At 35.0% G+C, this 27,198-nt stretch overlaps 3 protein-coding genes across 3 annotated transcripts; 1 reads left to right on the forward strand and 2 right to left on the reverse strand.

Annotated features, from left to right (window-relative positions):
• Window positions 1-4,830: 4,830 nt before the first annotated feature.
• Window positions 4,831-11,084, reverse strand: LOC132068677 (alkaline ceramidase-like). Its single transcript, XM_059462346.1, has 3 exons — window positions 10,761-11,084; window positions 7,029-7,302; window positions 4,831-5,687 (listed from the first exon to the last, which is right to left on the reverse strand). Exons 2-3 carry the CDS (start codon window positions 7,280-7,282, stop codon window positions 5,174-5,176), a joined length of 768 nt encoding a protein of 255 aa, XP_059318329.1. The 5' UTR covers window positions 7,283-7,302; window positions 10,761-11,084; the 3' UTR covers window positions 4,831-5,173.
• A 5,185-nt stretch (window positions 11,085-16,269) lies between these two features.
• On the reverse strand, window positions 16,270-17,935 carry LOC132066445 (serine/threonine-protein phosphatase 7 long form homolog). Its single transcript, XM_059459756.1, has 4 exons — window positions 17,701-17,935; window positions 17,443-17,607; window positions 16,897-17,334; window positions 16,270-16,809 (listed from the first exon to the last, which is right to left on the reverse strand). The coding sequence occupies exons 1-4, from the start codon at window positions 17,827-17,829 to the stop codon at window positions 16,270-16,272; spliced, it is 1,272 nt and encodes a 423-aa protein (XP_059315739.1). The 5' UTR covers window positions 17,830-17,935.
• A 3,640-nt stretch (window positions 17,936-21,575) lies between these two features.
• LOC132066446 (triacylglycerol lipase 2-like) lies at window positions 21,576-26,209 on the forward strand. The gene is made up of 9 exons (XM_059459757.1): window positions 21,576-21,764; window positions 21,869-21,976; window positions 22,919-23,059; window positions 23,169-23,279; window positions 23,897-24,040; window positions 24,133-24,173; window positions 25,040-25,119; window positions 25,203-25,298; window positions 25,890-26,209. The coding sequence occupies exons 1-9, from the start codon at window positions 21,603-21,605 to the stop codon at window positions 26,207-26,209; spliced, it is 1,203 nt and encodes a 400-aa protein (XP_059315740.1). The 5' UTR covers window positions 21,576-21,602.
• Window positions 26,210-27,198: the final 989 nt, after the last annotated feature.

Raw genomic sequence — 27,198 nt, forward strand, 5'->3', positions numbered from 1 at the left:
GAGATATAAGGAATCATGTCATCCATAGCCACGGAATCTTGTGGTGACGACATGGAAGGCTATGCCTATGGTAATGGAGGATATGGCTATTATAGTGAAGAAGACTATGGAGACAATGGTGGTCAATATGAACATGACCAATGTGATGGCGGAGAGTACTACTCTGGAGGTGAATATGAGACAAGTGGATCTCATGGGTATTATGAAGAGGATGAAGGAGTAGAGGAGCTTTATGAAGAATTCTATGGTGAAGAAGAAAGCTTTGACGGTTCTCATACTACACACCAATGATATGGAGGCGGCTTGAGGTATATTCCTTCCTCACACCTACGTTATGAATCAATTGGTGAAGACTTGCATGAATTAGGAAGCTGTGACGAACATGACCCTTGTGGGTATGCACTTTTTGGTGAATATGTCTATGAAGATAGTTACTTTGAATATGATATTTGTGAAGAGTCTTTTAGCGGATATTCACGTACATTGCCTTGTGATACTTCTTATCCCAAGCAAAGTGGTATACGTGTGTGGGTTGGACCAAGTAGGAATCGTCCTAGGAGAAGAAGAGAGTATGCATAGAGAGTATACATTTCCTACTTCAAGAAATTTAATGGATCATACTTTTTATCCTAATACGAATGTTCCATGTTCTAAATATGGTTATGATGTTGGAGGTAGGAGCGAAGTTTCGATAGATGATAGAAGCAGAGGAAATGCAAGGTTTCAAGGAAGAAATGACCCGAAAAGGCAAATCCTTGAGACGAAAGTAAGTCTCCTTGGTAGTGCGGGGTACTCCCTTGTGTTTAGTGATGGTATAGCAACTACCTTGCCCCTCAAGCGGTTAAAGAGTTGGTAATATCTTGTGTGATGAGACGAAATCCTTACTATGATCAAAGAGGGTACTTGGTGGATAGGAGTGCGAAGGTATTCTTTGCCCATGGCAACTACCAAGAGGAAATCCGGTGCGATGTACTTCCCCTAGACAATTGTCACTTGTGTTTGGGAGATCCTTGGTACCAAGAACATAGGGTTTCATATGAGCAAGAATGGTACAAGTATGTAGTGGACAAGAAAGGGGGATTTCTTTTTGCACCCATACTCCCTAAAGAAGAAGCAAGTGCAAGTGAACCCCTTCCTATGGTGAGTGATCCCGATCCTTCATAAGTGGAAAGGATAGCCAACGATATCAAAGTGATGGAAGAGCATCTACACCTAATGATGGAACGCTTAATCAAGGAGCAACAAATGAAGGGAAAGAAATCTAATCCTTGTGAAGCGAAAGAGGAGATTGAAGTGGATGGTTTCCCCAATCCTCCCCAAAGAATGCTTGACACTTGTCCCAACTCCCATGAAAGTGAGAGAGAAAAGATTGAGAGGAGTAAGGGAGAGAAAAGTGACAACTCTAGAATGAAAAAAAAAAAAAAAAGGTTGTGGGGAGTGATGTGAGAGGGTAGTCACAACCCTATTCTAACTCATGTAACTTTTCTTTCTTTTCTAGCTGTCTTGATAATGGTGCAAGCATTATTGGAAGCAAACCGATTGATGAGCCTCAAACTTTGAAAGTTCATGAGGTAGTTGAACGCTTCCCCAAAGAGCAAATGGACTCCAAAGTTGAAAACCACGGTAAAGAAGATAGTTTATGTGAACTTCAAGGTAAAATAGCTAATCTCAACACTCCAATTAATGTTCATGTTCATGTTGTTGACCTGAGTGTGAATGATAGCTTGTCCTTATGTGAGCTTAATGAGTCTTTACCACGTGTTGAGCTTAGTTCTTTAAAGATTATTAACAATGTTGTTGATATGGGTGTTCCAACACTAGTTGATCCTATTGATGACCGAATTGATCCTTCTTGTGAGATCAATTTGTGTCCACCTAGTGTTGACACTTGTGATTTGGATGTTAGTGCGTTGTTATGTGAAATGATAGCTCACACACTAGTTGATCCTAGCGATGACAGAATTGATTCTTCTAGCAAGATCGAGTTGCGTCCAACTAGTGTGGATACTTGTGTTGATCAATTTGTTTGTTATGTTAGTCCACTAATTGAGGAACTTTGTGATGTGCCTAATGAACCTCAAATTAGTGATGATGTTGATATAATTGATCGTATAGATAGTCATGAAAAGGAAATTGCTTTGAAAAATGACGTTTGTCTTTATGAGAGTGAAATTACATGTTTGGAATCCTCAACTCTTATTGATTGTCCTCTCTTTAGAGATAATGTCTTATTTGATGTTGCATGACTAGTGAAAAGACTGTACCTAGTGGAATGCATGGTAATGTTGAGACTGTAGCCACATTTGGAGGCTACAAGGTGTTTAGTAACCCACTATGGGATGATGATACCCTTCCCAAATGAGGAACTTCCCTCTCTAGGGATTGTGAAGTGAAGCTTGGTCATGATAACAAGCATGGGGTGGGTGAAGTTGTTGACCCCATCCCTGAAGACGAAAAGTCCTTCTTGAGAGTTTGTGACCCACTTGACGGACCAACATCGTATTTTGGAAAGGCTTCCAAAAATGAAGAGCGCTCTTTAAAGAAGGGGAGAAATGTGTAAGGAAAGGAGCCTACATTTTGGAATGTCTATACTAGATCTTCTAACCTTAAGGGTGAGGAGATGCTACTTTAAGCTTGGAATAGGTTCAATGAGTGTAAAGGTAAAACTCTCTCTCTTGATAAACTTGGTTATTGGACTAACTTGTTTGTGAAGGTTCATCAAAGGAGGAGTCTTGAAGAGGAAAACCATGGGAGAAGACCTCATTGGACTACACTTTGGTATGAAGTCACATCTTGTACTTCCTTCAAGGACGGTATGTATTCGTGGCTCATGCTTATTCTTAGGCTTTCTAAAGCCATGGAGGTAACTTCTTTATGTGATGAGTATAGTAGTAGCACTTCTATCCAATCATGTGATTCTTGCCTAGTGTTATTACTTGACTTCATTTTAAGCTTGCATGGGGAATGTGAGCAAAATAGTGTGGGGAATACCTTCGTATTTGACCCCGGTGTTGACTTAGGAGTGATCCCTTTCTTAAAGTGGGCTAGTGTGATGATTAGACCCTTGACTTGGGTTGGGCTTGTTTGTGAAATTACACTTAGCCATGAGGGATATTACTTGTTTCTTGACTTAAGGGGAGATATGTACTTCTTGATTGCTAGGACCAATGAGAACTTGCATGTTTGTTTTCCTAAATGCATTGGGTTCCTTAATTTACCCTTTTGTCTACATGTCTTGAATAGCCAAGTGTCTGGGGCATTATTTGGATACTTACACTTTTTAGATCCTTATGATGCTTGGTTATATCATAAAAGTGAGTCATTTAGTGTGTTGGTCGTATGCTTTGCTTACTTTAGGTATCATCATTTGTCTTATGATGATTACCTTGAGTGTTTTGTGAGGGTGCATGTACTCATTATCTCCTATGTTTTGCAAGGTTCGGATTCGAGGACGAATCCTTTCCAAGAAGGGGAGGATGATACGATCCCCAGAAGCACACATGAATCAAGATACTTCATCAGAGGCCGAGCCAAGGAACTTCGAGCCTTACAAGCCACGGTGATGCGACGAGAGGCTTTGGAGACCTTTGAGTAGCTTCATAAGAGAGCATATGACGTGTGGATGATTGTTTGGTCGCATGGAAGGAGATGATGGCGGTTAGCCATGCAAAGAGGCTAGTCTTTAAAGTCAAGCCATCATCCTAAAGAAGATTACCAAACAAGACCCTTACTTCATTAAGGTATTTTTGAAATAGTTACCCTGGTGTTCTTTCGCATAGTAGTATAAATACTACACTTAGTCATTTCATTACTTAGTTTTTGATGTATTGAGAATTGATATTATTATCATAGTTTGTTTGGCTTACTAGCCCTAGTTTTAGGCTTAGTTGATGGGGTGTCGTTCCATTGTTTTTTAATGAACCCTTGTCCTTGAAATTCATGAAAAGTTGGTCATTTGTGGATATAAATTGAATTCCTCTTGCCTTGATTTCAATTAATATTGGTTCAAATTGTTAGAGTTAGAAAGAAGGATTTGGAAACCTATTTCCAAGTTTGTCTTTCTATTTCATCTAATTTGGGTCTTGCTGTTATCTTCTCTTCTCATCCTCAATTTCTTCTATCTTTAATTCCGCGTTTCTACTTGTGCTTGTTCTTTGAGGTTCGCCATAGGATTTCTATCACAGCTTGTAACTAATTACAAGAAAAGGCAGCAATCTTTTTTTTCGGTACAATGAAAAGACTCGAAAAAATTTAAAATCATTCGTAAGCTATAAGACTTTAATCGGAGAAACAACTCCATGTTCTTAATAACATCTTCCTAGATTAGTCAATTTTCTTCATGTTTGCCAGAAAATTGGCACAATAATTTGCTTCGCCCCATACATGTTTAATAGTGGCCTTATCATCTTTCAATAAATATTTGCACTATTCAACAACAGTCTTTAGGGGGTGACATTGTATGTCGTCTACACTCAACAAGTACAGAGCCTGTTTCCATTTCTGAGCCTTCGTATCCTATTTCTTTTGCTAATGTGAACCCTCTTTTGATATGAAATGCTGAAATCTGTTCTGGCATTCTAAAAGAGAAATTCCTTTCCTACGTGCTTAATGCTTAAAAGCCAAAATCAAGAGTGAGATATCAAAAGAGAATCACATTCATCTGTTTGGCTAAATGCTTCTACCAAATTTCAGACAAAAGAAAAAGCGCTATGCTAGATCACTTCGTAATAAAAAACCATGCTTACATAATAGCAAAACCCAAGTTAGAACAGTTCATAAAATGCAAAGGCAAAAACATTAGGATAAAAGACTACTAGTTATGCTAGATCATGAGTAATCAAAAACCACCTTTTATTGTGCTTTCATAATAGCAAAAACCATGTCAGAACAATTCCTAAAATGCAAAAGCAAAAACATCAGCCAAAAAGACTACTAGTTAGTCCATGTCAGTCTTCTGTGTGAGTAAAAATATATGGTACACCGGGAGACCACTAATTGTACAGTAAAAAATTTGATCACTACCCAAACCAGTAAACTGATTCAAACTTTCATATACACAATACTCCGCATTGGAGAAGACAAAAAATCGCGAGTCCTGGCATGGCACTTGCTCCTTGGTGCCATTTCATGCACTGCTTTTTCTTACACGTTGAGTTCGGAGTAATAACTTCTGCTACTGAGCTTTCGGTTTATGGATCTTTACGTATGGCAAAAATCCGAGGAAGTGCTTGATTTTTGGATTCCATTCTCTTTGCTGAGCACGGCAATACATCAAGAATGCATTTGCGAAGTACACATTAAAACCCATAAGGACATGCCATACTGCATGACCTTGTGGATTAAAGTACCAGCGTGAAATGTCCTTGCAGAATAGACGATCACACAGCCAGCAAACAGCTCCAGCTAATAAAGTGGCCACATATAACTTTGCAAGCTGCCTTGCGGATCTGTCTTCTGTATGAATGTAATACTTATATGTGCGAGGAATGCAAAGAAGGCACAATAGTGCATAATGTAGCATGAAACCAAGACCAAAGCGAATCTGTGAATGCAGAATGGCAAATGCAGCACCATAAAGGAACAAAAAAGTGGGCATTGTACTCTTGTAATGCCAATCTGGTGAATAAATGATGTAAATATAGAGCAGCATTTCCCAGACCATGGGTGTCTCATCACCTTGCTGTTGCCTATCAATTTAAAGCATGGATCATAATGCATTAGCATAAACCATAAAACTCAAGCACATATCAGCAAGTATTATCTAACATATGGATATATGACAATTGTTTTCCATTCATTCTGTATGCACGAAGCAAAAATATAGTTTAATCTAACAAGAAACTTCAATATCAGGCATACAACATTCACACAAGAAGCAAGAGGGATTAAAGGAGGTCAACTTGGTATCTAGTTCATAGTCAGCTTTATCCTGTTATGCAGCAAATTGACAAACATGAGGTTGTGGGCATTCGTTTATGCAATATTTAATATCCGAAGGAGCTACACCGTTCAAGTGTTGACACATTAACAACTTGGAGGTTAAGCAAATTGGAACTTGTAGAGGAAAAGTAGTACAGGCTAGTCCAATTTATGTGATGTAATTTGAATTGACAGAGTTTAAGAAAGAAATAGACGTTTGAAACTTGTAGTCTAAAACACGTCAAAACATCTGTGTGACTATAAAACTTTTAAAACGCCGTAACATTTGTGTGGTTACAAAAGCTTCTCATCAAGGGTAAAATGGGAAATGTAAAGTTAATTGTTCCCAAATTTAGAAGTGTCATTCTTTTGGAATAGACTAATAAGGAAAGTATATCACATAAAGTGGAACGCAAGGAGTCATATTTAAAGCATTAAATAATAATTGAATATTATCAAATTGGTGCTACATGCCTTCTGAAAGAGATCTAGCCATCAAAAGTAGCACCACATAGTTCCCTAAGAAAAACAAATCTTTTAGGCTTTACCTCATGGTTTGAAGAGAAAAAAAAAAAAAACAAAAAGAATCAGAATGAAATAAATGTATCATACACATATATGAATTTTTTAAGACAAGATGCCAAAAAAAATAAAAAAAAAATAAAAAATAAAAAAGAGAGAGAGAGAGAGAGAGAGAGAGAAAAATCATCCCAGAACCTGCTACAAAGTTTACTTGCCAAAAAGGACAGTAAATGATCTTCTGTCAAGGTTAAACCAATAACTAGGTAGCATGAGCTGCCCACAAGTACTAAGGTCAAGTTCCTTTTACCAAGCTTTTTTAGGCTTTAAACAATTGGCGTTCTATTAGCTTCTTCGAAAGTTCAATGTAGTAAATGAGACAGAGCTATATTCTCATGCATTTAACAAAATATAGGTTCTCATGTTAATAATGTAGTACTATAGGTAGTCATGTCAATAATATAGCGCTATAGGTACTCATGTCAATAATATGGATTACCTTCTTCATGTTCCGGCAATGTGGGGAATAAATAACAATAAACCAATTTTATAGATAAAACAAAATGGGAAATAAGGGAGAAAGTTCTTACATCTGCCGCAACGTCGCATGATATATCATGCTCCCTATGGCAAGTATTATATTTGACATATGAAGGACACTGAACCTTTTCTCAAACCGCTGTCTGAGGGCATTCACAAGACCAATCAAAGCCAAAATTATGCATGGAACATTTGATATGGTATTAAAGAACTCTGCAATGTAGGAGGAGCGGACATAATTTAGCTCACACCACTCTTTGGTAGATGTTACAGGACCCCAAAAGTTTGACATGGCATCTGCCATTTTTCAAAATATATATGTACCTGAAATGAAATAATCAGCTAGTGAGCAGTTGTAATATTTCTTTGTAAAAATGCAATTCCAATATTTTATGTAATGATAATAGTTCAGGCATATCTCATTAGTTACTGTCATATCTAGAGATCAATATTTCAGTGCTTCTCTACAGGAGGAGGAAGAGAATTCACAATACCAGATATAGAAACAGTTGGGCATTAGTGATTGAGTCTTTGAACAACTAATGTGGACAAAAAACTATTAAGGAATCACTTAATAAAATAACAGAACAGTGAGATTATATTTGCTAAGCCAAATAGTGAACAAGAAGTTTTTCTGGTCTTCTCGAGTAACATTAAGGACCAAAGGTTTTTCCAGTTTAGCTTTACAAAATTTTGAAAAAGCTCATTCATCATGCTTAAACCAATTTGGTACGTGAGATGCACATATCTTGGATTCTATTAGTGAACTTCATCGTATAGGCTAATGACCTATCAACAAAGGGCAGATGCAAGAGATTGAAAAAACAGAATCATCAAACAGTTTTTCCATGCTTAAACCAATTCAATTAATTATCACAAAAAGACCAACATAGCAGAGGCATTTCACATGATATTAGAGTACGTTGTTTCCTATCTGAACAGAGCTTATTCTCAATCAATCTATCCCATTTTGGCACATTTCTTATATCCCTTTCTAAGAGCAGCCACCAAATTAATAAAAAAAAAATTGAGGTCAAGATGCAAAAACCCTTGAATCACCAGTAAAATGCAACTTATAGTTATAACAAACATTTTCCTTGATATCCTGCTAAAATGAAACCTTCCCACCCATGAGCCAGCCAGGGCATTCGACATGGGTAGAAAGAGCATCTGAAGGGTTACTAGGTGTTATATGTGTTAGCTGTATTTTTTTTTTTTTTATGAAGGATGTGTCTACTGAATTATGAAAGTGTCAACCACTTGCTCCTTCACTGTACAGTTGCAGAAGATCTCTGAAGTATGTTTTTATCAAATTTTCGACTAGTTTGGATCATGCCTCACAGCATCAAGGAAGCTTGTGCAAGCGGGTGTTCATGGAAAGTTGATAAAGCCATCACGAAAATCTGGTTAATGGTATCTGCTAGTGTTTTTTTGGTGTATCTGGACAAAGAAACCACAGATGTTTTGATGGAATCTTAACTTCAAATCACTCTAAAAGCCAAATGTTTACTAAATCTGTTTAGCTAGCTCAACCAGGCCCCTGTATCTATTGATCTTTTTTGGATTCTATCAGCACTCTAGTTATGGCCTAATTTTTTGTATATGAGCTGACTCAATCTCTCTTTTGCAATTTTTGCTCTTGCATTTGCTTGATGCTATTAATGAAATCTACTTACTCATCAAAAAGAGTATCTGAAGGATTACTTCACCAAAGGTGATCACAAGTCACACATCGACATGGGAAATCACACATAATATATATCAATAATTTTTTTTTTATTTTTTTATCAAGCATCACTAATTTTATGTACAACAAAAACCACCACACCTCAATCTCAAGCAAGATGGTCGGTGTATCACTAATTTTATGCCTCAATGTTTTTTGGCAATACAAGCGCCATAAAACTCTATGTTTGCTTCCTCTTGGGGGTAAGGGGTTTCTTTCCTTGTCAGAGACGGGCTTGTGGGGGCTTAATTATTAAAATAAAATATTCTTCCCAACTATATCTCTACCTTAAGAGCTGAGTGTCTCTATCCCACACAGGAAGGGGTAAGGTCTGCGTACACCCCACCATCCTAGAACCCACTTGTGGGATCACACTGGATACGATACGTTGTTGTTGTATATTTCTACCTTCTTAAAATAGATAATGATATTTCAAAGAACTATTTTCTGAGAATTTTCCTAACATTCCTACTACATTATATCAATTCCTCTCACATGTATAGTTGGTGCATAATCTCTGCACTATCTTTCATCAAAATCCAAAATCAGCAACGAACGTATCCTTTATGCTTTGCTAAAAATGGCTGAACTAGTAGAAGACCAGCATATATCGCTTCATCAGAAAAACATCATCTATCAACTCGACCTAAAGATAATATATCCCCATAAAACTCATGCCCACAAGCATTCTATGTAAGATTTGACATGTTGTTCTGCGCCATAATTAATAATGCATTATATTATGGTCATTACCTTTAAACGTAACTATCCATTCACTGTCCACTAATTCACATATTCGACATTAATTAAAATAGTCAAAATTGATAATAAACTCAAACATCTGTTTCATTCACCTCATATAAACCTCATTCCCAACTTAACACAGAAAGATCCATTCCTACTGAAATTAAACATTAAGATCACCATGAGCAAAATTGTCCACTAATTCACGAATGCAAAATTAACTGAAATAGTCAAAATTGATACTCCCTCTGTCCCACTTTATATGACACTCTTTCCTATTCAGTCAGTCCAAAAAAGAATGACACCTTTCTATATTTGGTAACAATATAACTTCAAACTTCCTTTTTTACCCTTAATGAGATGAGTTATAGCCAAACAAATATATGGCTTGTTTTAGACCACAAGTTTCAAAAGTCTTCCTTTCATTCTTAAACTCCGTGTCAGTCAAAGACATTCATATAAATTGGGACTGAAGGAGTAATAATTAGCAAAAATCAACTCCAAACATCTGTATATTTCACTTCATATAAACCTCATTCCCAACTTATCATGAAAAGATCCAATCCCTACCGAAATTAAAATTTAAGATCACTGTGACAAAATTGTCCACTAGTTCACGTATTCGACATTAACTACATAGTCAAAATTGATACTCTCTGGTTTCAATTTGTTTATCTGATTTTGGCTTGACACGGAGTTTAAAAAAAAATTAAAGAAGACTTTTGAATCTTGTGGTCTTAAACTAAAATACGTAGAATGTACCAAAACTCCCTTTAATCCGGTGGTCTTAAACATGCCATGTGGAAAGTTGGAATTAAAGAGTTTCCAAAAAAGGAAAGAGGCATTTTTATTTAAACAGATTCCCAAGATTCAAACTGCATGATCTTTGACCAATATTTTAAGATGTATTTTTTCACCAAATTGATATCAGAAAAATTGCAACTTATAGTACTTTCATATGATTTTCAAATATATAAATTTTAATCTTAAAATATTGAGTTAATCTAATTCAATTTAGCTTTGACGCTAGGGGTCAAATCGAAAAGATCACATAAATTAAAGGAGTAATAATTAGCAAAAATCGACTCAAAAATCTGTTTTTTTTTCCACCTTATATAAACCTATTAACCAACTTAGGACAAAAAAAAAAACACATCCCTAGCAAAATTAAACTTGAAGATCACCGCCAAACAAAATTCCAAATAATAGAATCTAATAGCATTACATAAAAAATGTTTAATAAAAGTGTATCAATTTTATATGACTTATTTACCAGGTACAATAAATCCATGCAAATAAAATACAAACTTACCTTTCAAATCGGATGCAATCCACCCTATGAGTTTGCTGTAAATCTGTATAGATTTGCTCCTCTAATATATATATATATTTGTATATAATAAAATAACATATACATATACAGCGATCTATCTCTCTTTCTCTCTGCTAGGGTTAGGAAAAAACATTAAAAAAAAAAATTGGATTTGTAAGCATTAAATTTGGAGTTGCTAATAGAAAAGGAAGGGAAAGGATATGCTAATATTAGTACTTATATTTTACGTTTTTTCAGATGCTAATATAATGGGGCGGAATTTGGATTTGTGAGAGAAATATTTAAATGTCACGCGTGTGTCAAGGAGTATATCCAATTTTGATTCAATACTTATACTATATTCTTATTGAGCGTTTGGATATATATAACAAATGAGAAATTCGAAAAACAAAATATTTTGATGAATAAAATTGGAGTTACTTTTGAATTTTTGTGAGTGATTTGAGCAAAAATTGTGAAAATAACTTTTTGGAGTTTTTTAAATTCCGAAAAACTATATTGATTCTATGTTCAAATAATCTTTTGGACAAAAAGTGAAAACTATATGTGACCAGCCGATCACTTAATTGTATCATTTGATATATTTTTGATCTATTCATATTTTTGTCACTAATAAATTATCTAGTGTATGCCTTCATTATAACCAATTTCAATATGAAATGAATGCATTCGCGAGAAGAAAAAGTTAAATTTACTCTTTAGCTTTTAATTACTATGATTTAAAATTTTCAGCATGGAGTTTTATTAGAGTTCAAAGGACCGAAAAAAGATTCCTAACGCGCGCTGAGAGTATTATTAATAAAAACTTTTAACGAAAGATAAAATTTCAATTTTAAATAAGATAAAAATAAATTTGACCATTTTTTCTTGCTTATATCTCACTTTTACCATAGACTTGCAAAAGACCTAAGGTAGGAATTGCAATTTCTTAAAATATAAAGAAGGTGATGTAATTCAAGATGCAAGAATAATTAATTGAACCACAATCAAACAAGCAAGATAAGATATAGGGATATGGAACTTGACCTAAAAGCCAGATAAAAATACTGTTTTTACCAAAAGGAACGTCTAAAAATTATTATACAAAAGGGTATATGGGTAATTTGATCCACGATATACCCCAAAATTCTTTGTCGACGATTGAAGCAAAAACAAAAAAAAAAAATTACTTGTATAACGTGGGGCCGATCCACGTTATACAATATAATTGTATAACGTGGATCAATTACGTTATACAATTATAACTTGTATAACGTTATACAATTTATATTGTATAACGTGGATCACCCCACGTTATACAAGTAAAAGAATATTCATTTGACTCATATTGTTATATATTTTTAATAAAAGAAATTTATTAATTTTTTTAATTTTTAAAGCATGATTAACTCAAAAAATATTTTAACACATGCAAATAATTAAATGTGTTATATATGCGAACGTAAATAAAAAATTAAATATAAGTTAAATAAACGTCACACATTAACCGAGTAATAAATGTTAAATTACATACTAACTATTAAACGCACAGACATACGTTATATATTCTTGGAAGAGTACATAAGGAAATAACAATTGTACAAGTTAAGAAAAAAATATAAAAACCAACAAATAACAACAACTACCGATTTCTATCGATAGCCGATTCTTGTTATGACCTGTTTGCTTGCACGTACTAGACTTTCTAGCCATGCGGTGTGAGCTATATCCATTTCATTCCTCCTTCTAGTTGTACTCCGCGCTCCCGAAGTTCGCTCGTATTCGTTGTTTGCAATTAAAGCGAAGGAGAAGGTGGCCAATATGCCTCATCACCCAACGGTGAAAATTTTCACCGTACGTTTGCTTGTAAAACCCGCAATCGTAGTACTTGCTAACATAGTCCTTTGGTTGAATTCCGCGGATATCACAAAATTTAATTGCATGTGAACATGGCATATGGTAGTTTCTCCATTTCCCACACGAACACTTTTTTCCCTTGGGCAGACTTTATGGATATTTCCGCCCTTACCGTCGTGTGCAAATGTCGAATCTCAAAGACCCCCTTTCCGCTGCATTGTATTGCCGTCGCATGTCGGTGATGCTTTAGGGACCTCTCCCGCATTCATCAAACTTTTTTCAACAGCGCGCGCCAAAACTTTTTATCCGCAATCAACAAATGGAAAAAGAAGGTGCTTCTCTCAACAAACCGATCAACAAAATTTTTAAACGTATAACGGACCATAAAGAATGGGCGGTCCACAAGCTTTCTTCAATAAACCGTTGTAAGACTCGGAGACATTCGTTGTCATAGCCCCCCACCTATGACCGTTGTCCTTGGCGCAATGTCCATTTCTCCTCCGAAGAGATTTTAACCACGTATACGCCGGAGGTGACATTGTTTTGATTTGTTCCATCCTCATTTTATATTTCTTCTTCTCGGTGCTCCGTAGCCGCCAACCACATTAGGTTCTCAAGGTCACCGTCGAGGAACTTTTTATTGAAGTTCGCTTTTCAAATGCCGAACGCAAACCTATGGTGTGTGGATGGTGGTTGTAACCAATCATGTGTTTGGACACATTGCAAGATGCCCTGATGACGGTCAGAAATAAGTCCAATTCCTTGTCTCTCACGAACAATATGTCTCCACAATAACACAAGGAACTACGTCCAAGACTCAAAGCTCTCACGTGCAACAATAGCATATGCAAGTGGAAAAATGTTATTGTTCGCATCAATTCCAACAAAGAATTAGCAGTTTCATCTCATACTTACCGTACAGAGATGAGTACCGTCTATCGAGACGACAGCCCGCAACTTTTGAATCCATCGATGCTTGGTTTATAAGCCTGTAAAAGAAACTTGAAGGTGTGTTCACCTTGCATTGTAGTTGATTCGTGCTCCCACTCAACAACGGTCCCCTGATTGAAATATTTTTTAAAGGCCCATGTATCGGGCAATGTCTTGAAAGAGGTTTCAAAATCACCAAATACCATTTCAATAGCTTTTCTTACGCCCCTTTTGTGCTTTTCTATAACTAGGAGTAAACAAATGCAATCCTTTTATTTTTTCCCGAACCGACTTAATACCGATGTACGGATCGACCATAATATATGGTATCAACGTAGTAGCAATTAGGTGATCGTTCAAATTGAAATGATCCTTTCGTAATCATCCGTGAGACAACATGGTGGCGGAGATCCGCTTGCCTCGCCTTCCACATACCACTTGAAATTTCTCTAAAACGGATCATCCACTCACATCCCAACATATGACGCTTGCAAATAACCCTCCAAAATTTACCTTTGGATCGATCACAAATGAACTCTTTTCTTTTCTTTGAGACAATATTGTCTCACTGCGCCTTTCATTTCCTGCTTGTTCTGAAATAACATACCTAATTACATAGTACAAGGAAAATTATCAACCCCTTAAAAATGGTCCAACAAATAAAAATAATATTCATTGTCACCATACTAACCTGATCCCTCGATAAATTCGTGTTTTTTATAATCCCAAAGTGCGATCGAATTGGACCGTCATCTCTCATGAAGGCAAAATCATCCGGGCCTTCTTCTGTGTTGTCCAAATATGGAATCGCATTAGAATGGTAGCTAACGTTACCATCACTCGGAGTAGTAATGTCTTCATAAGAATGACCATCACCATCAGATGAGTGATCATCGTCTGTTTCTGTGTGATCTAATGGGATATCACTATCTGACTTATCGGAGTGATCATTAGCTACGTCGTTATTGCTCACAATTTGTGTGAGCTGAGTCAATACGGGGTTTTCTTCAAAATCGTCACACCTAAATTAACCCCATGGACAAATTAAAAAATAAAAAATAATCAAAATAACATGCCGATTACAAAATGAAAAATTAAAAATAAAGTTATATTATAAAAATAGTACATGAGAACTAAATAACATGTTGTATTCTTTTTATTTTCCATGGATGAACAATGAAAGAGGTTAGTTAGAATTTGCAGTATAATAATTTACATAGTTATCCTGAAAGTTATATTATAAAAATGGTACATGAGAACTAAATAACATGTTATATTCTTGTGATGGTTAAACACACAAAGATTGAATAGTAACGTAAATGAGAAAGTTTTCATAAAACATCGTTATATTTACCTTTTCGTAAATGACTCTACTTGAGTAGGGTGATATCGAACTATACTCCCGCCACCTAATTCAGTTGTATCTGGAGCACTACTCGGTCCAGGAATATCACGGCTCTGCATAGTCCAACCAAAGTTATGTGACTGGCTACCAACTCCTACCATTATTTCTTGTTGAAGTGTACCTCTTTGAAGCCCAATATTCATAGCGGGAAGATACGTAGTACCCCGAATATCAAACTCATCGTCAGTGGGTGCTTCAACATTAGTAGAGCGTTCAACAGTTGCATACATGTCAAGTGTGGCTATACTGATATGATTGCTAAATATATCAGGACTTCGAAGAAATAACGATAAGGAGTCGTCATCCGAAATAAGAGTTTCCCCGTAAATGGGAAATCCCTAGCCGTAATTGATGTTGGATATCGTCCAAAGGATAACCACCGAAAGGTTAGGATCGAGATATGGCCATTTTGCTTCGAAAACATGTTGTAGACGATCGTATTTGAGGAATTGAAACCTTTGTGCGGCTTCCGGATGACGGTTATATCTAACTGAACCTTCTTCGTACACAACTTCCCCACCCCAATATAAATTAACTCTTACATAATTTTCCGCCATATTATTTTCAACAGAATGTAAAAGTAAAAATTAATGGAGAGTGCGAGACAGAAGTTGAGAGTTCGTAAAAAATGAAGTCTACAATAGAGAAGTGTAGAATTGTGAGACATACAAATCGCGATTTTATATAAAACTAATGATTCACGGATTTTACTATTTCATTTACGCAAAACACGCTTGATTTGACGATTGGATGGCAGATTCGACGACTTCATGCATTCTGCGATTTTACACAAAAAATTTTACAAATTATTGATCGTTTTTACTTTTACAGCAGCATGCGTGATTTGACGACTGTAACGATTCTCTGGCGTAAAAAAAATTTCGCGAATCAATTATTGCGCGAATCAATCATCGGAGGAAAAACGTTGGCAGCCAATTTTCGTACCAATTATTTGATTGTCTACGTAAAATCGGGCAGCATCTCCCCTGTAACAAGGACTTCCTCCAATACCATATACCAACACAAACAACCAAAGCAACCAAGACAAAACACCACATAACAACCACAAGTCTCCAAAAACTTTGAATTAAAAGCTAACCTGTGGCTCTAAAGTGTGTACATCCGGCACAGGAATGTGTGAGGATCCAACATCAAATGCCATGGGAGACTATGCAAAATAAATAATATAGACACATAAGGTAGCCATTACTTTAAACAAGATACAAGCTATTTGAGTGGTTAGAATACTCACGTCGGTAAAACTCAGTCTCTCCCAATTGAAGAGCTCCGTCCGGTGAATGCAGTAAAGACCCTCGGTCATCCCATAAGAGGCGCTTGTCGACCACCAAGCTGTTGTTGGGCCATAAGCGCGAGGCTAATAGGCCCAGACGATGCGAATGCCTGAAAAGGCCCCTCACTTCTGATTACAGCTGGTGATTGAACCTCGGGAGCAGACGTCAATGAGCTGGACATAAAATCTATTATTGGGTGATATGCATCATCATCTGCAGGCATCGTTGAGCTGGGCATATCTTGATCAAAACGAACCTCTTCCTCATCAACCAACTGGTGATCCACGGGAACTCGACCCCGTCTGTTACCTGTTTGGCGTCCTCTACCACGCGCCGCAGGTCTTGGTACATTAGGACGTTGCACTTGCACAGTAGGCGGCTCATCATACTCTGCCGGTGGTGTATAATATGGAGCGAAACTCAACATCGTCCCCAGAGAGGCAGCAGCCATGGCCTCTGTATTAATGTGGCTAAACATCTCTGCTATTTCCTTCACTTCACCAGACTTGGTTGGATCTTGGATAGTCTGCTGAGCCAACCTGTACGATTCTTGATGTCCTAAAGCCTAAAAAAAAAAAAAATTGCAACATTTGATAGTGGTCTAAGACACATATAAAGACATCAAACATCTAATGGAATGTAATGTACGTACCAGTGCCTCATGCCTGCCTGCCATGTGTTGGTATCCTCTATCCACATTATGCGCAGGATTTCCTATGAAAGTGCGCGAGTGACGTCGATACCAACAAAAATACGCCGATAGTGACTGCGGGTCTTGAGTTTCATACTCGGCCAGAATTAAACTTTCTCGACGATTTCCCCACAAAAAGTCTGTTTCTGTAAAATATTGTTGATCCTCCGCTTTTATAGCATACCGCTTGTCACGTTTGTAATGAAAAGGATCAATCTCAGCACATGGACCCGGAATATGTTGCTTCCTACCAAACTGTCTGAGAACGCGGTCTACCATGTGCCACTCTCGATAGATACCACAAATAAGGGGAACCTTCGCCATCCAAATATCTCGGCCACGCAGACACCACTCAGGGAGTCTATTGATGATGGCCTCTGAATAAGGCTGCCACACAAACTACGATAGAAAGAACATAAAATTACATGATAATAAAATAAATAAATTACACATAAGCGTAGCTATTATATCAAAACGCCATTAACAACCATAATTATGATAAAATACCTGGCCATCTATTAGGTTGTCCAATACATCCCTACATATGGGTAAAACATCACGTGCCTCATTTTCGTGGGATTTACGATGAGTCCACCTTCGTGCAAGAGCCGTGTGTGGCGGAAGGGCCCTGGGTGGTGGCTGCATCGGTATAATGCGCTCCCAAGCCCAAACCTATATTAAAAAAATTAAAATAAATACATAAAAACCTTATAACTATCAAATAGGACAACCAAATAAAATTATATAATTTTAAAGGTCACGTACCTGCAATAAGGAAATGAATCCACACACATCCTTGGCTTTCCTCAACGAAGCGCGGCATAAACAAGTATATAAATATGACAGTGCAGCCGCTCCCCAAGCTTGTCCACTCATTGCTCTAAGGTCACGCATGTCAAGCAAATAATCTAAATTAAGTAAGTCACCGGACTTATCCGGAAATATCGTGCCGCCACAAAGCCATAGCAAGTATAACCTAACCGCCGTTGCACATCAATTTTCGGGGTCCGATCCGTAATGTCATCTAAGCCTCTAATATATTCAATTAATTTATGTACTTCTAACCTACTAACACCATTAAAACAATCCGGACCGGTGCCCACCAGTAAGCTCATGGATCAATTGTTGCCACCCACCAATATCTATATATCTAGCATTAAGATTATTCAAGGGATAACCATCAACAACCAAGCCAAACATGACCTCGATATCTTGTAATGTGATGGTCGCCTCACCTGTACGCAGATGAAAGGTGTGCGTCTCAGGACGCCATCTCTCTATAAGTGCAGTGATGATTGCCCAATCATATGATACACATCCTACCTCTATTACTCCCCTAAATCCACACAGGCCAAAGTAGTCAAGGATGCGAGGATGAAAAGGATGACGCCTCACATGCTTCCAAAATTCAGTATCCGCGCGCCGAGGAAACAGGCATCCGGTCTGTCCTGTCAAGGAACCATCCCACACAGCCTCTGATCGATGCTTCTCCTGGAGTGTTAACACATCGTACACTTCTGGCCCCGGATGTACGCATACCCGTGGAAACTCCATACCTTATATATAAAAAAAAAATGAAGTCCAGATCAAGCTATTTGGAGTAACTCACTATTAAAAAAAATATATTATTCCAATTTTAGCAGAACAAATATGCACTGGCTAGATAAAGCCAACTTCCATACGCCTTATTTAGAAACCACTGATAGTGGACCACATTAATACCTATAAGGTATAGACAAAATAATTGTCTACCCACTTAGACTTAGGTCCCATATAATAAAGCATTATCATGACATTTTAAGTTTTTTTTTTTGGCCTACTGAGGCATCAATTAAGTTTCACTTTTCTGGCTATATAAATATCACATTAAAGGTACAATGAAATATATTGTATAACAATCCATAACAAAATATATTGTATAACAATCCATAACAAAATATATTGAATAACATGGAACTGTCCACGTTTCACAATTATACCAAACTTCCGAGCATAGGGAAGAAATTACAGGTTCTCGTTTATAAATTACTATGGTAATGCATAAATACATCAAACAAAGCAACATTCACAAAATGGGAGGAAAAAAATTCGATCCTTTATGACACATTTCACAATTCTTTTCTCTCCCGTACCGAAAATGTCATCATCGGTCCATTATTGGCAATATCCACAGTTCCACAATGTTTTAAGATAGTGATCTATACTTGTAAAACGTGGATTGATCCACGTTATACAAAATATATTGTATAACGTGGATCAGTCCACGTTTTACAAACATCCACAAAACTAACAAAAATAACAAGAACATAACAATCCATAGATCTTTTATAAAAGAATCCACAAAAATAACAGCAACATAACAACAAATTTTATTCAGATATTTTATATAACAATTCACAAAAATAACAGGAACATAACAATAAATTTCTTCAAAAGTGCTACTAAACAAATCGGACCTTTTATAATAATGCTTCTAACAATCATATTTTAAGTTCAAATTAAAATAACACAAATAACACAAACGTATTAAAATAACACAAATAAAAAATAACAATTAAGATATATAAGACAAACAGATCTACATCTACTATAAATATATAATATTATATGAGTTAGAAAAAATACCTTAATTTAAATAACAATAATAGATAAAGATGAAGAAGTTGCTCCAAAAAATTAGGCGTATTGCGGGGTTTAAAAAAAATAGAGGAGAAGAAAAAGGAGAAGGAGATGGAGGTTCGCAAAATATTTGCAATGGAGGAGAATGGAAGAGAACGAAAGAGAATGGAATGAAGCGGCGGAAGAAATATTTTAGGGCGAACGGATCAGTCAAGTTAAGTTAACAAATATAAACGGATCAGATCCAAGTTAACAAATATAAATTGTATAACGTGGATCAGCCCACGTTATACAAGTATAATTGTATAACGTGGAGCGATTTATTTTTTTTTTTTTTTTTTTTTTTTGTTTTTGCTTCAATCGTCTGACAAAGAATTTTGGGGTATATCGTGGATCAGCCCACGATATACCCCTTTTGGTATAATAATTTTTAGACGTTCCCTTTTGGTAAAAACCGTGTATTTTTATACCCTTTAGGCTCCGGGCTCTAGGGATATGATTAATAAATAGAAATGAGTGAGAATAGACTTTAGAAGAAAAGAAGGGATAATTTAATAATTAAAATGCAATAATTCTTAGATTCAATCTAAGGAAGAAGAGAAATGAACTCATACACGGAGATCATTACTTAGAGAATCCAAGAGAACTTCATTGAAGAGATAAGAGGGCCTTCCCCAAAACTCACAAGGAGCCTAATCAAATGTCATCTAAAAAGTAACCCTAATGTGAAAGACTTTGAAGACTGTTTATAGTAGTCTTGCATAAATAGCTAAATTAAAAGAATGACCAAATTATAAAAATATCCACTTGAACATATTGGTGGCCTTGAAGTCTTCCTTCCATGTTTCCTTTAAGTCCTCCAAGTACATGATGGTTGGAAGAATACTCCAAAGTCCTTGATGACCTCTGTGGTTGTCATTACTTGAGCTCTTTATGGGTGATTGAAAGCTTTCATATCCAAGATAGTTCACACCCTCACTCTTGATATGCCTTGATTTGTATCAGAAGGGGTTTCGAATATACAATTATGTGAACTTTTAACGCTAAAATCATAGCCAAATTGGTAGCAGAAGTCCCTAATTTATTTTAATGCACTCAATATGGTCAATGACAATGAACTTAACGATTTTAACAATCAATTCTTTTGGACGTGCATTTGGTCATAAACTATAGTCTTGAATTTCGATATAAGAATATCAAGTTTAATTGTTCCTCTATAGTATCTCAAAATCTTTCAATTATAAGAAAATAACTACCAAATTATCACGTTTAACTTAATATTCTCTTCTCACTTTTTGCATTAACATAAACTATCTCATTACCTCATCTTATTAATGAATAAAGGGAAGCTCTTTGAACTCTCCCCGCTAGTGTTTGTGAGTATTTGGACTGGTTATTTGCAATTCAAAAATTCTTGTCCAGCCAATTCATATCATTCATACATAATATTTTGCTTTAAGATTTTTATTTATCAGTAACATTTGTGGAGCTACGATCCAACATATGAAAGAAAAAAGTGTTTCTATCTATAACTTTACCACTCAGTTGTTAATTCTGCTTCACTTTATCCTTCCTTCATGTGAACATATCTTTTTCAGTTAAGAAATGTGAAATCTTTCTCTTGTTATATAAATCTATTTTTATTCATTCGAGAAAAATCTATCTTTTTCTCAATGTCTTTATCATCGAATCCAATAGTGTTCCATTGGATATATAGGAACATGTTTAATGAATAATCGTAATTATGAAGTGCCACTCGACCTAGAGTATAAAGGAAAAATTTGGATATCTTTTAAAAATAGTTTCTAGTGTGAACTATATCTAACCAATCAGTGTTAAAAACCAAAGACACATAAATTGATAATTCTACACATCGTCGTGTGGCAACAACGATAGAAAAGAGAAGCTTTTGTCAATTCTAAATACCATTTCTTGGAATTAACATCATACCTTTTTCTGTCTATTCTTTTTTTGGCACCTCCAAATATATTATAAAAAAGAAACAAATTGAACTATGGATATGTAAGGAACTCAAAGTTTCTATAGATATGGCTTTAATGAGAAAATTAATTACCACAAGTTTAGTACAAGTTATTTTCTTTGTATCAACTGTTTTTGCAAGGAATATTCTGCAAATATTGAGCGAAAATGAAGATGGTATTTGTACATCTATGGTGGAAAATCAAGGCTATGCTTGTGAAGAACACTATGTATATATGTTCAAGATTTTACAACAAACTTATAGAATTGGAGATTATATTACACATTTTTTTAAAAAAAATTTGGTTATGTGTTTTTTTTTTTTTTTTTCTAGGTGACAACAGACGATGGCTATATTCTGAGTTTACAGAGGATTCCTAAGGGAATATCTGGAGAGGCAGCAACAAAACCACCTGTTCTTCTACAACATGGACTACTAATGGTTAATTAATTCTTCATTTTGATTTTAACTAAGCTCCCAATTTTTTGTCTTTTGCTTGATATAGGCTAATTTATAAAAACTTTGAAATATATTTTTTCCAACTTAACTTCAAATATTTTATTTTCTCAAATCTCAAACAATTCATGTTCAGATGCCCTTTTACAAGCTCCATTTTTTGTGGCGATTAAGTCAGCACATAAGACTTCTAGTGATGGTGGCTGATAGATCGCCACAAATGCTTTTTAAACCAAATTTTGTCCTTAATGGAAAAAGAGAAATTTAGCACATAGGGCGCCCCTAAAACTTTACTTTCCGCTATTATCTTTAAAGATTACTTTCCGCTATAATCTTTAAAGATTGCCACTAAAACTATCACTTTTTTAAACTGACTTAACTTTTTCATTTTTGAGTCGCCATAAAAAGTCTTACTTGTTAAGTTGGTAGTGTCTACTTTCGATGGCGACCATATAGATTGCCATTAAAACTATCATTTTTTTAACAAGATTTTTAATTTTGAGTCATCGTGAAAAGCTACTTTCAGTGGCAAGCATAAAGATCGCTACTAAAACTATCACTTTTAGGCAAACTTTCATTTTTGAGAGCCATGACAATGACAAAGTTAAGTTAGGAATTTCAGTAAGGGTATTCAAGATTTAATATGTCTGCAAAAAAGGTAATTTTTGACCTATATAGCAATATAATTTTCTACATCCGGATTATAACTTTTCGATGAAGAGTGCTCAATCGACCGCTCTTCAATGTATGTAGCTTCGCCACTACCCATGAATAAGTCTTACTATTTGAGGTGCTCGCGACATAAAGTCGCCACAAAAGATCTCATTTCTTGTAGTAAACGAAGTCAATGCCATCTCAGCTGTTAATTTGTTGTAATTAATTGAAACGTTAATTTAAACTTAATTTTTTTTTTATCATTAATTACAGGACGGAATTACATGGCTACTAAATCCTCCAGATCAATCATTAGCTTTTATTCTAGCAGATGATGGTTATGATGTTTGGATCGCAAATACACGAGGAACTAAGTATAGCCAAGGACATACCTCACTTACTCCTCAAGATCCAGTTCAGTTTCATTAATCTTTTGCACTTCAATCTCACATATACATAAACATTTATTAAATTAGCAAAACAACAATTTCTATAATTTAATCTGTTCGCTTATAATGAACAGGCATATTGGGAATGGTCATGGGATGAATTGGTGGATTTCGATTTACCTGCTACATTTAAGTATGTTCATGACCAAACTGGCCAAAAGTTACACTATGTTGGCCATTCTCTGGTGATTTTTTGTCCTTTTCTTTTATACTCCCCAGCTCCCAAAAAGATTGACACATTTCTATATTTAGAAACAATATAACCAAATTAAAGCCTTCTTTTATTTCTTAAATTTCGTGTCAAGTCAAACTAGGATAATCATTTTGGGACAGAGGGAGTAGCATTTTACACGTTCTTTTCTTGATCTAAATAATGGGATTCATTCCACAGATGGTCATCAAACTTTCGTTTTTTCATTTTCACCAAAGTAACAAAATTAATTTTGTCACTTAAAATTGTAGAAATAGTGCCCACTAGACATTGTTCAACCCCGTTTTAAAAAAATATGCACTACCCTGGAGTTTATTCCACATGTGAAAATCCATGACAATGTTATGGAGTTTCACCAGTTGAATTTGTAACTCCATGATTCTGATATTTTTCAATTTTAAAGGCTAAAAAGTGGCTATTTATGAAATTTTTATCCAAAGTTCAATATTTTAAACGACAACAATTAGTTTTGTGATTTTGGTGGAATAACGAAAGTTTAATGAGCATCTTGAAGGTAACCCTCTCAAAATGTGAACATAATATTTTTTTTGAGAGATAACTAAATTTTATATTTTCTATTTTTGGTGTCAGGGGACCCTGATTGCATTTGCTGCCATTTCAGAAAATAAGCTAGTAGACATGTTGAGATCAGCAGCTTTGCTAAGCCCTATTGCTTATTTGGGGCAGCTAAGATCACCTCTTGCAAAAAGTGCTTCTAAAGATTTTATAGCTGAAGTAAAGGAGCTAATTTTCTTCCACTCTTCTTTGTGATTTTCGTTACACTTCAATAAAGTTGGCTCACATTTCCTATTTATATTTGTTTACAGGGTTTGTACTGGTTGGGGATTCATGAATTTGATCCAAGAGGGTAAGATATTCCACTTATCTCATTTAACTAATGCTTTTACTAAGAAAAATATTGGAAGTTAAGAGAGGAGAGATAAAAAAAGGGAGGAGTAATCTCGCTAATGATCATTCAACTTGAAATTTATTGTTCCAAAGTCATAAAACTATTTTTTGTAATGAAAATTCCGAAAATAAATCAACTATCTTATGAATCATAAAAAAAATGCTAAATCTTGTCTGGAAAGCATATGTAAGCTGCCGCAAGAATAAAATTGTCATATGAGTATAGCCAAATCAACAACTTACCATTAGTGGGCGCACCACACCTATTATTTTTACGTGAACACAATAATTGTATACTAAAAACTAGAAATTAAATAATTATAAAAATATTGACTAAGCATTCAAACTTAAAAAATAATTTTAGATTAAAGGCAGTCGCACACCCATTGCCACTACTAAAAAATCACTATTTTCCCACTGAATTTCCTACTTTAAAATGTTCAGTGGCTATTCCCACTGCGGTGAGAAAAACCAAAATAATAATGTTTTCACACGGAAAAATTAGGAAGTTTCCCAGCATGGGAACCTGTTCCTACCATGCGTTTTTCCCAGTGAACTGGTTTGATGGGAATGATGTGGAAAAATCATATTTTATAGCACAAATTTTTCATTGAATGTCAGTGGGAAAAACTTTTATTGCTAATAGTGTACTTAAAAATTCTAGATTCACGTATTATTGCTTACCATACATAATATTGACGTGACACCATTTAAGCAAAATAGAGTACCTTGTTATGACTTCATTTTTTAGTTATTTATCTCACATCAAAAAGTCATTTCATGTTTGTTAAATTAATTTGGTATTTTCACTTATGAGTAAAACAGAGAGGCAGTTGTCAAACTTCTGCAAAAAATCTGCCAAGATCCAGGCAACAATTGCAGTGACTTGATGACTTCTTTTACTGGTATCTCAATTCTTCACCTACTCATTCTTTTTCCATTTTCTTTGGATTTTTTTTTTTAATCGGTACTCTATTTGTGATGGTAGGTCCAAATTGTTGTGTGAATTCTTCAAGAACCGATATTTTTCTTGAGCATGAGCCACAGGCGACAGCAACAAAAAACATGGTCCATATAGCCCAAAGTAAGTTATCTAATGAACAAATAAAAGTTTGAAATTTTGGGTTAATTTCACGTATGGTCATTGAACTTTACTACTATAACGATCAAGTAGCAACTATTTTTTTGTTGAATCAAAGTAACAGTACCATGTGTGAATTAATTTTAATCAACAAAAATGCAAAGGACCGGAAGGTGAAATAACCTCCAACGCCAGGTTATCCCTGAAAATCCACACATAGTTCAAGGAGCGTAGGTAAAATTAATCCTTAGAAATTTATGAGTAATTCTTTTTCATAAAATTTTCTTCAAATGAAGCTGCAATCAATGACGGAGCCACATAGAGTGAAGGGTGGCCAATTGAACACTTTTCGTCAAAAATTTAAATTATACAGCAAATATAGAGATAAAAAATTACTAAATATACATACATATATATATATATATATACATACATATATATATATATATATATATATATATATATATATATATATATATATATATATATATATATATATATATATATATATATATTAAAACACCCTTAACCAAATTTATGGCTTCACTGTACTACTGGCTACAATGTATTGATTGATTAACGGATTTTGGACAGTGACAAGAAAAGGGACCATCGAAAAATTCGACTATGGAAGTGATGAAGAAAACAAGAAGTACTATGGTCAGCCAACTCCACCAGAATACATAATGGCAAATATCCCAAATGATATCCCTCTTTTTTTAGCCTATGGAGGGGCAGATTATCTTTCTGATGTGAATGATGTCAAGACTCTGCTGGATAAATTGCAAGATCACGATCCAGACAAACTTGTGGTGCAATATAGACAAGATTATGCACATGCTGACTTTGTTTTTGGTACAAATGCTAAAGAAGTTGTATATAATCCTATAATGGCCTTCTTCAAGCGTAATTGAGAAGATCATAATAAGTTTGATGTTAGAATTTGTTGTTGTTATTTCATTAAGTAGATGTAGTACTTGTTAGTCAAAGTTGAATAAGTACTGATCTGCATTATGTATGTTAAATAAATAAAAACCGAAAAATCGGAAAATCTAATTTTATATATGATTAGTAAAGAAATCAACTAGCACTAAATAATACCTACATTTTACTTTAATAATGATATTAGGCATGAGCTTATTCTTGTTGATTCATTGCATTACGATTTTATAGGAGATTGATAGCCTGTTTGGCCAAGCTTATTTTTTTCCAATAGTACTTATTATTATTTTTTTTTCAAAAAGTACTTATTTTAAAAAAAAGTGAAGTGTTTGGCCAAGCTTTTGGGAGAAAATAAGTGCTTTTGGGAGAAAATAAGTACTTTTGGAGAATAACAGAAGCAGTTTTTCAGAAGCTAAAAAAAGTAGTTTTTCCCCAGAAGCACTATTTTGAAAAGTGCTTTTGAGAAAAATACACTTAAAAGCACTTTTTAAAAGCTTGGCCGAACGCTAATTGCTGCTTAAAATTATTAATTGGCCAAACACAAACTGATTCTCGCAAAAAAATACTTTTTTAAAAAGCACTTTTCAAAATAAACTTCTATGAGTATTTGACTATCGTATCAAATACATTAGGTATTTCTATCTTATCGAAGGTATCCCCTATTTCGATCAAAAAAATAATAATTAAGAGAACATTACTACTTCTCATTCTTTATAATAGTTATTCTTTTCATTATTCAAATTAATATGGTACTATTTGATTGTATTAGCTCCGTATTATCTTATGGACACAACCAAAAAATCGAGAAACCAAACTGAAAAAACAAAAAGATCGAGCAAAATCGAACCAAACCAAGTTTATTTTGGTTCGAGTTGGATGCAATTTTTTCATAACAGAAATCGAATAACGCAAAAATCGAATCGAAAAATCGAATGCACAAATCCTACCAAAACTACACATT

Source organism: Lycium ferocissimum, chromosome 8 (genome assembly GCF_029784015.1).
Source record: "Lycium ferocissimum isolate CSIRO_LF1 chromosome 8, AGI_CSIRO_Lferr_CH_V1, whole genome shotgun sequence".
Classification (NCBI taxonomy): domain Eukaryota; kingdom Viridiplantae; phylum Streptophyta; class Magnoliopsida; order Solanales; family Solanaceae; genus Lycium; species Lycium ferocissimum.

Bases quoted from the DNA above. Each gene is read 5' to 3' on its own strand.
- LOC132068677 (XM_059462346.1), bottom strand. From the start codon at position 7,282: ATGGCAGATGCCATGTCAAACTTTTGGGGTCCTGTAACATCTACCAAA. The intron at 5,688-7,028 runs GTAAGAACTTTC...TTAAATTGATAG, and splicing joins CATGCGACGTTGCGGCAGAT to GCAACAGCAAGGTGATGAGA.
- LOC132066445 (XM_059459756.1), bottom strand. From the start codon at position 17,829: ATGCGTGACCTTAGAGCAATGAGTGGACAAGCTTGGGGAGCGGCTGCA. The intron at 17,335-17,442 runs GTATTTTATCAT...TTTCTATCGTAG, and splicing joins ACAACCTAATAGATGGCCAG to TTTGTGTGGCAGCCTTATTC. The intron at 16,810-16,896 runs GTACGTACATTA...TTTTTTTTTTAG, and splicing joins CAGGCAGGCATGAGGCACTG to GCTTTAGGACATCAAGAATC.
- LOC132066446 (XM_059459757.1), top strand. From the start codon at position 21,603: ATGGCTTTAATGAGAAAATTAATTACCACAAGTTTAGTACAAGTTATT. The intron at 21,977-22,918 runs GTTAATTAATTC...CATTAATTACAG, and splicing joins TACAACATGGACTACTAATG to GACGGAATTACATGGCTACT. The intron at 25,120-25,202 runs GTATCTCAATTC...TTGTGATGGTAG, and splicing joins CTTGATGACTTCTTTTACTG to GTCCAAATTGTTGTGTGAAT.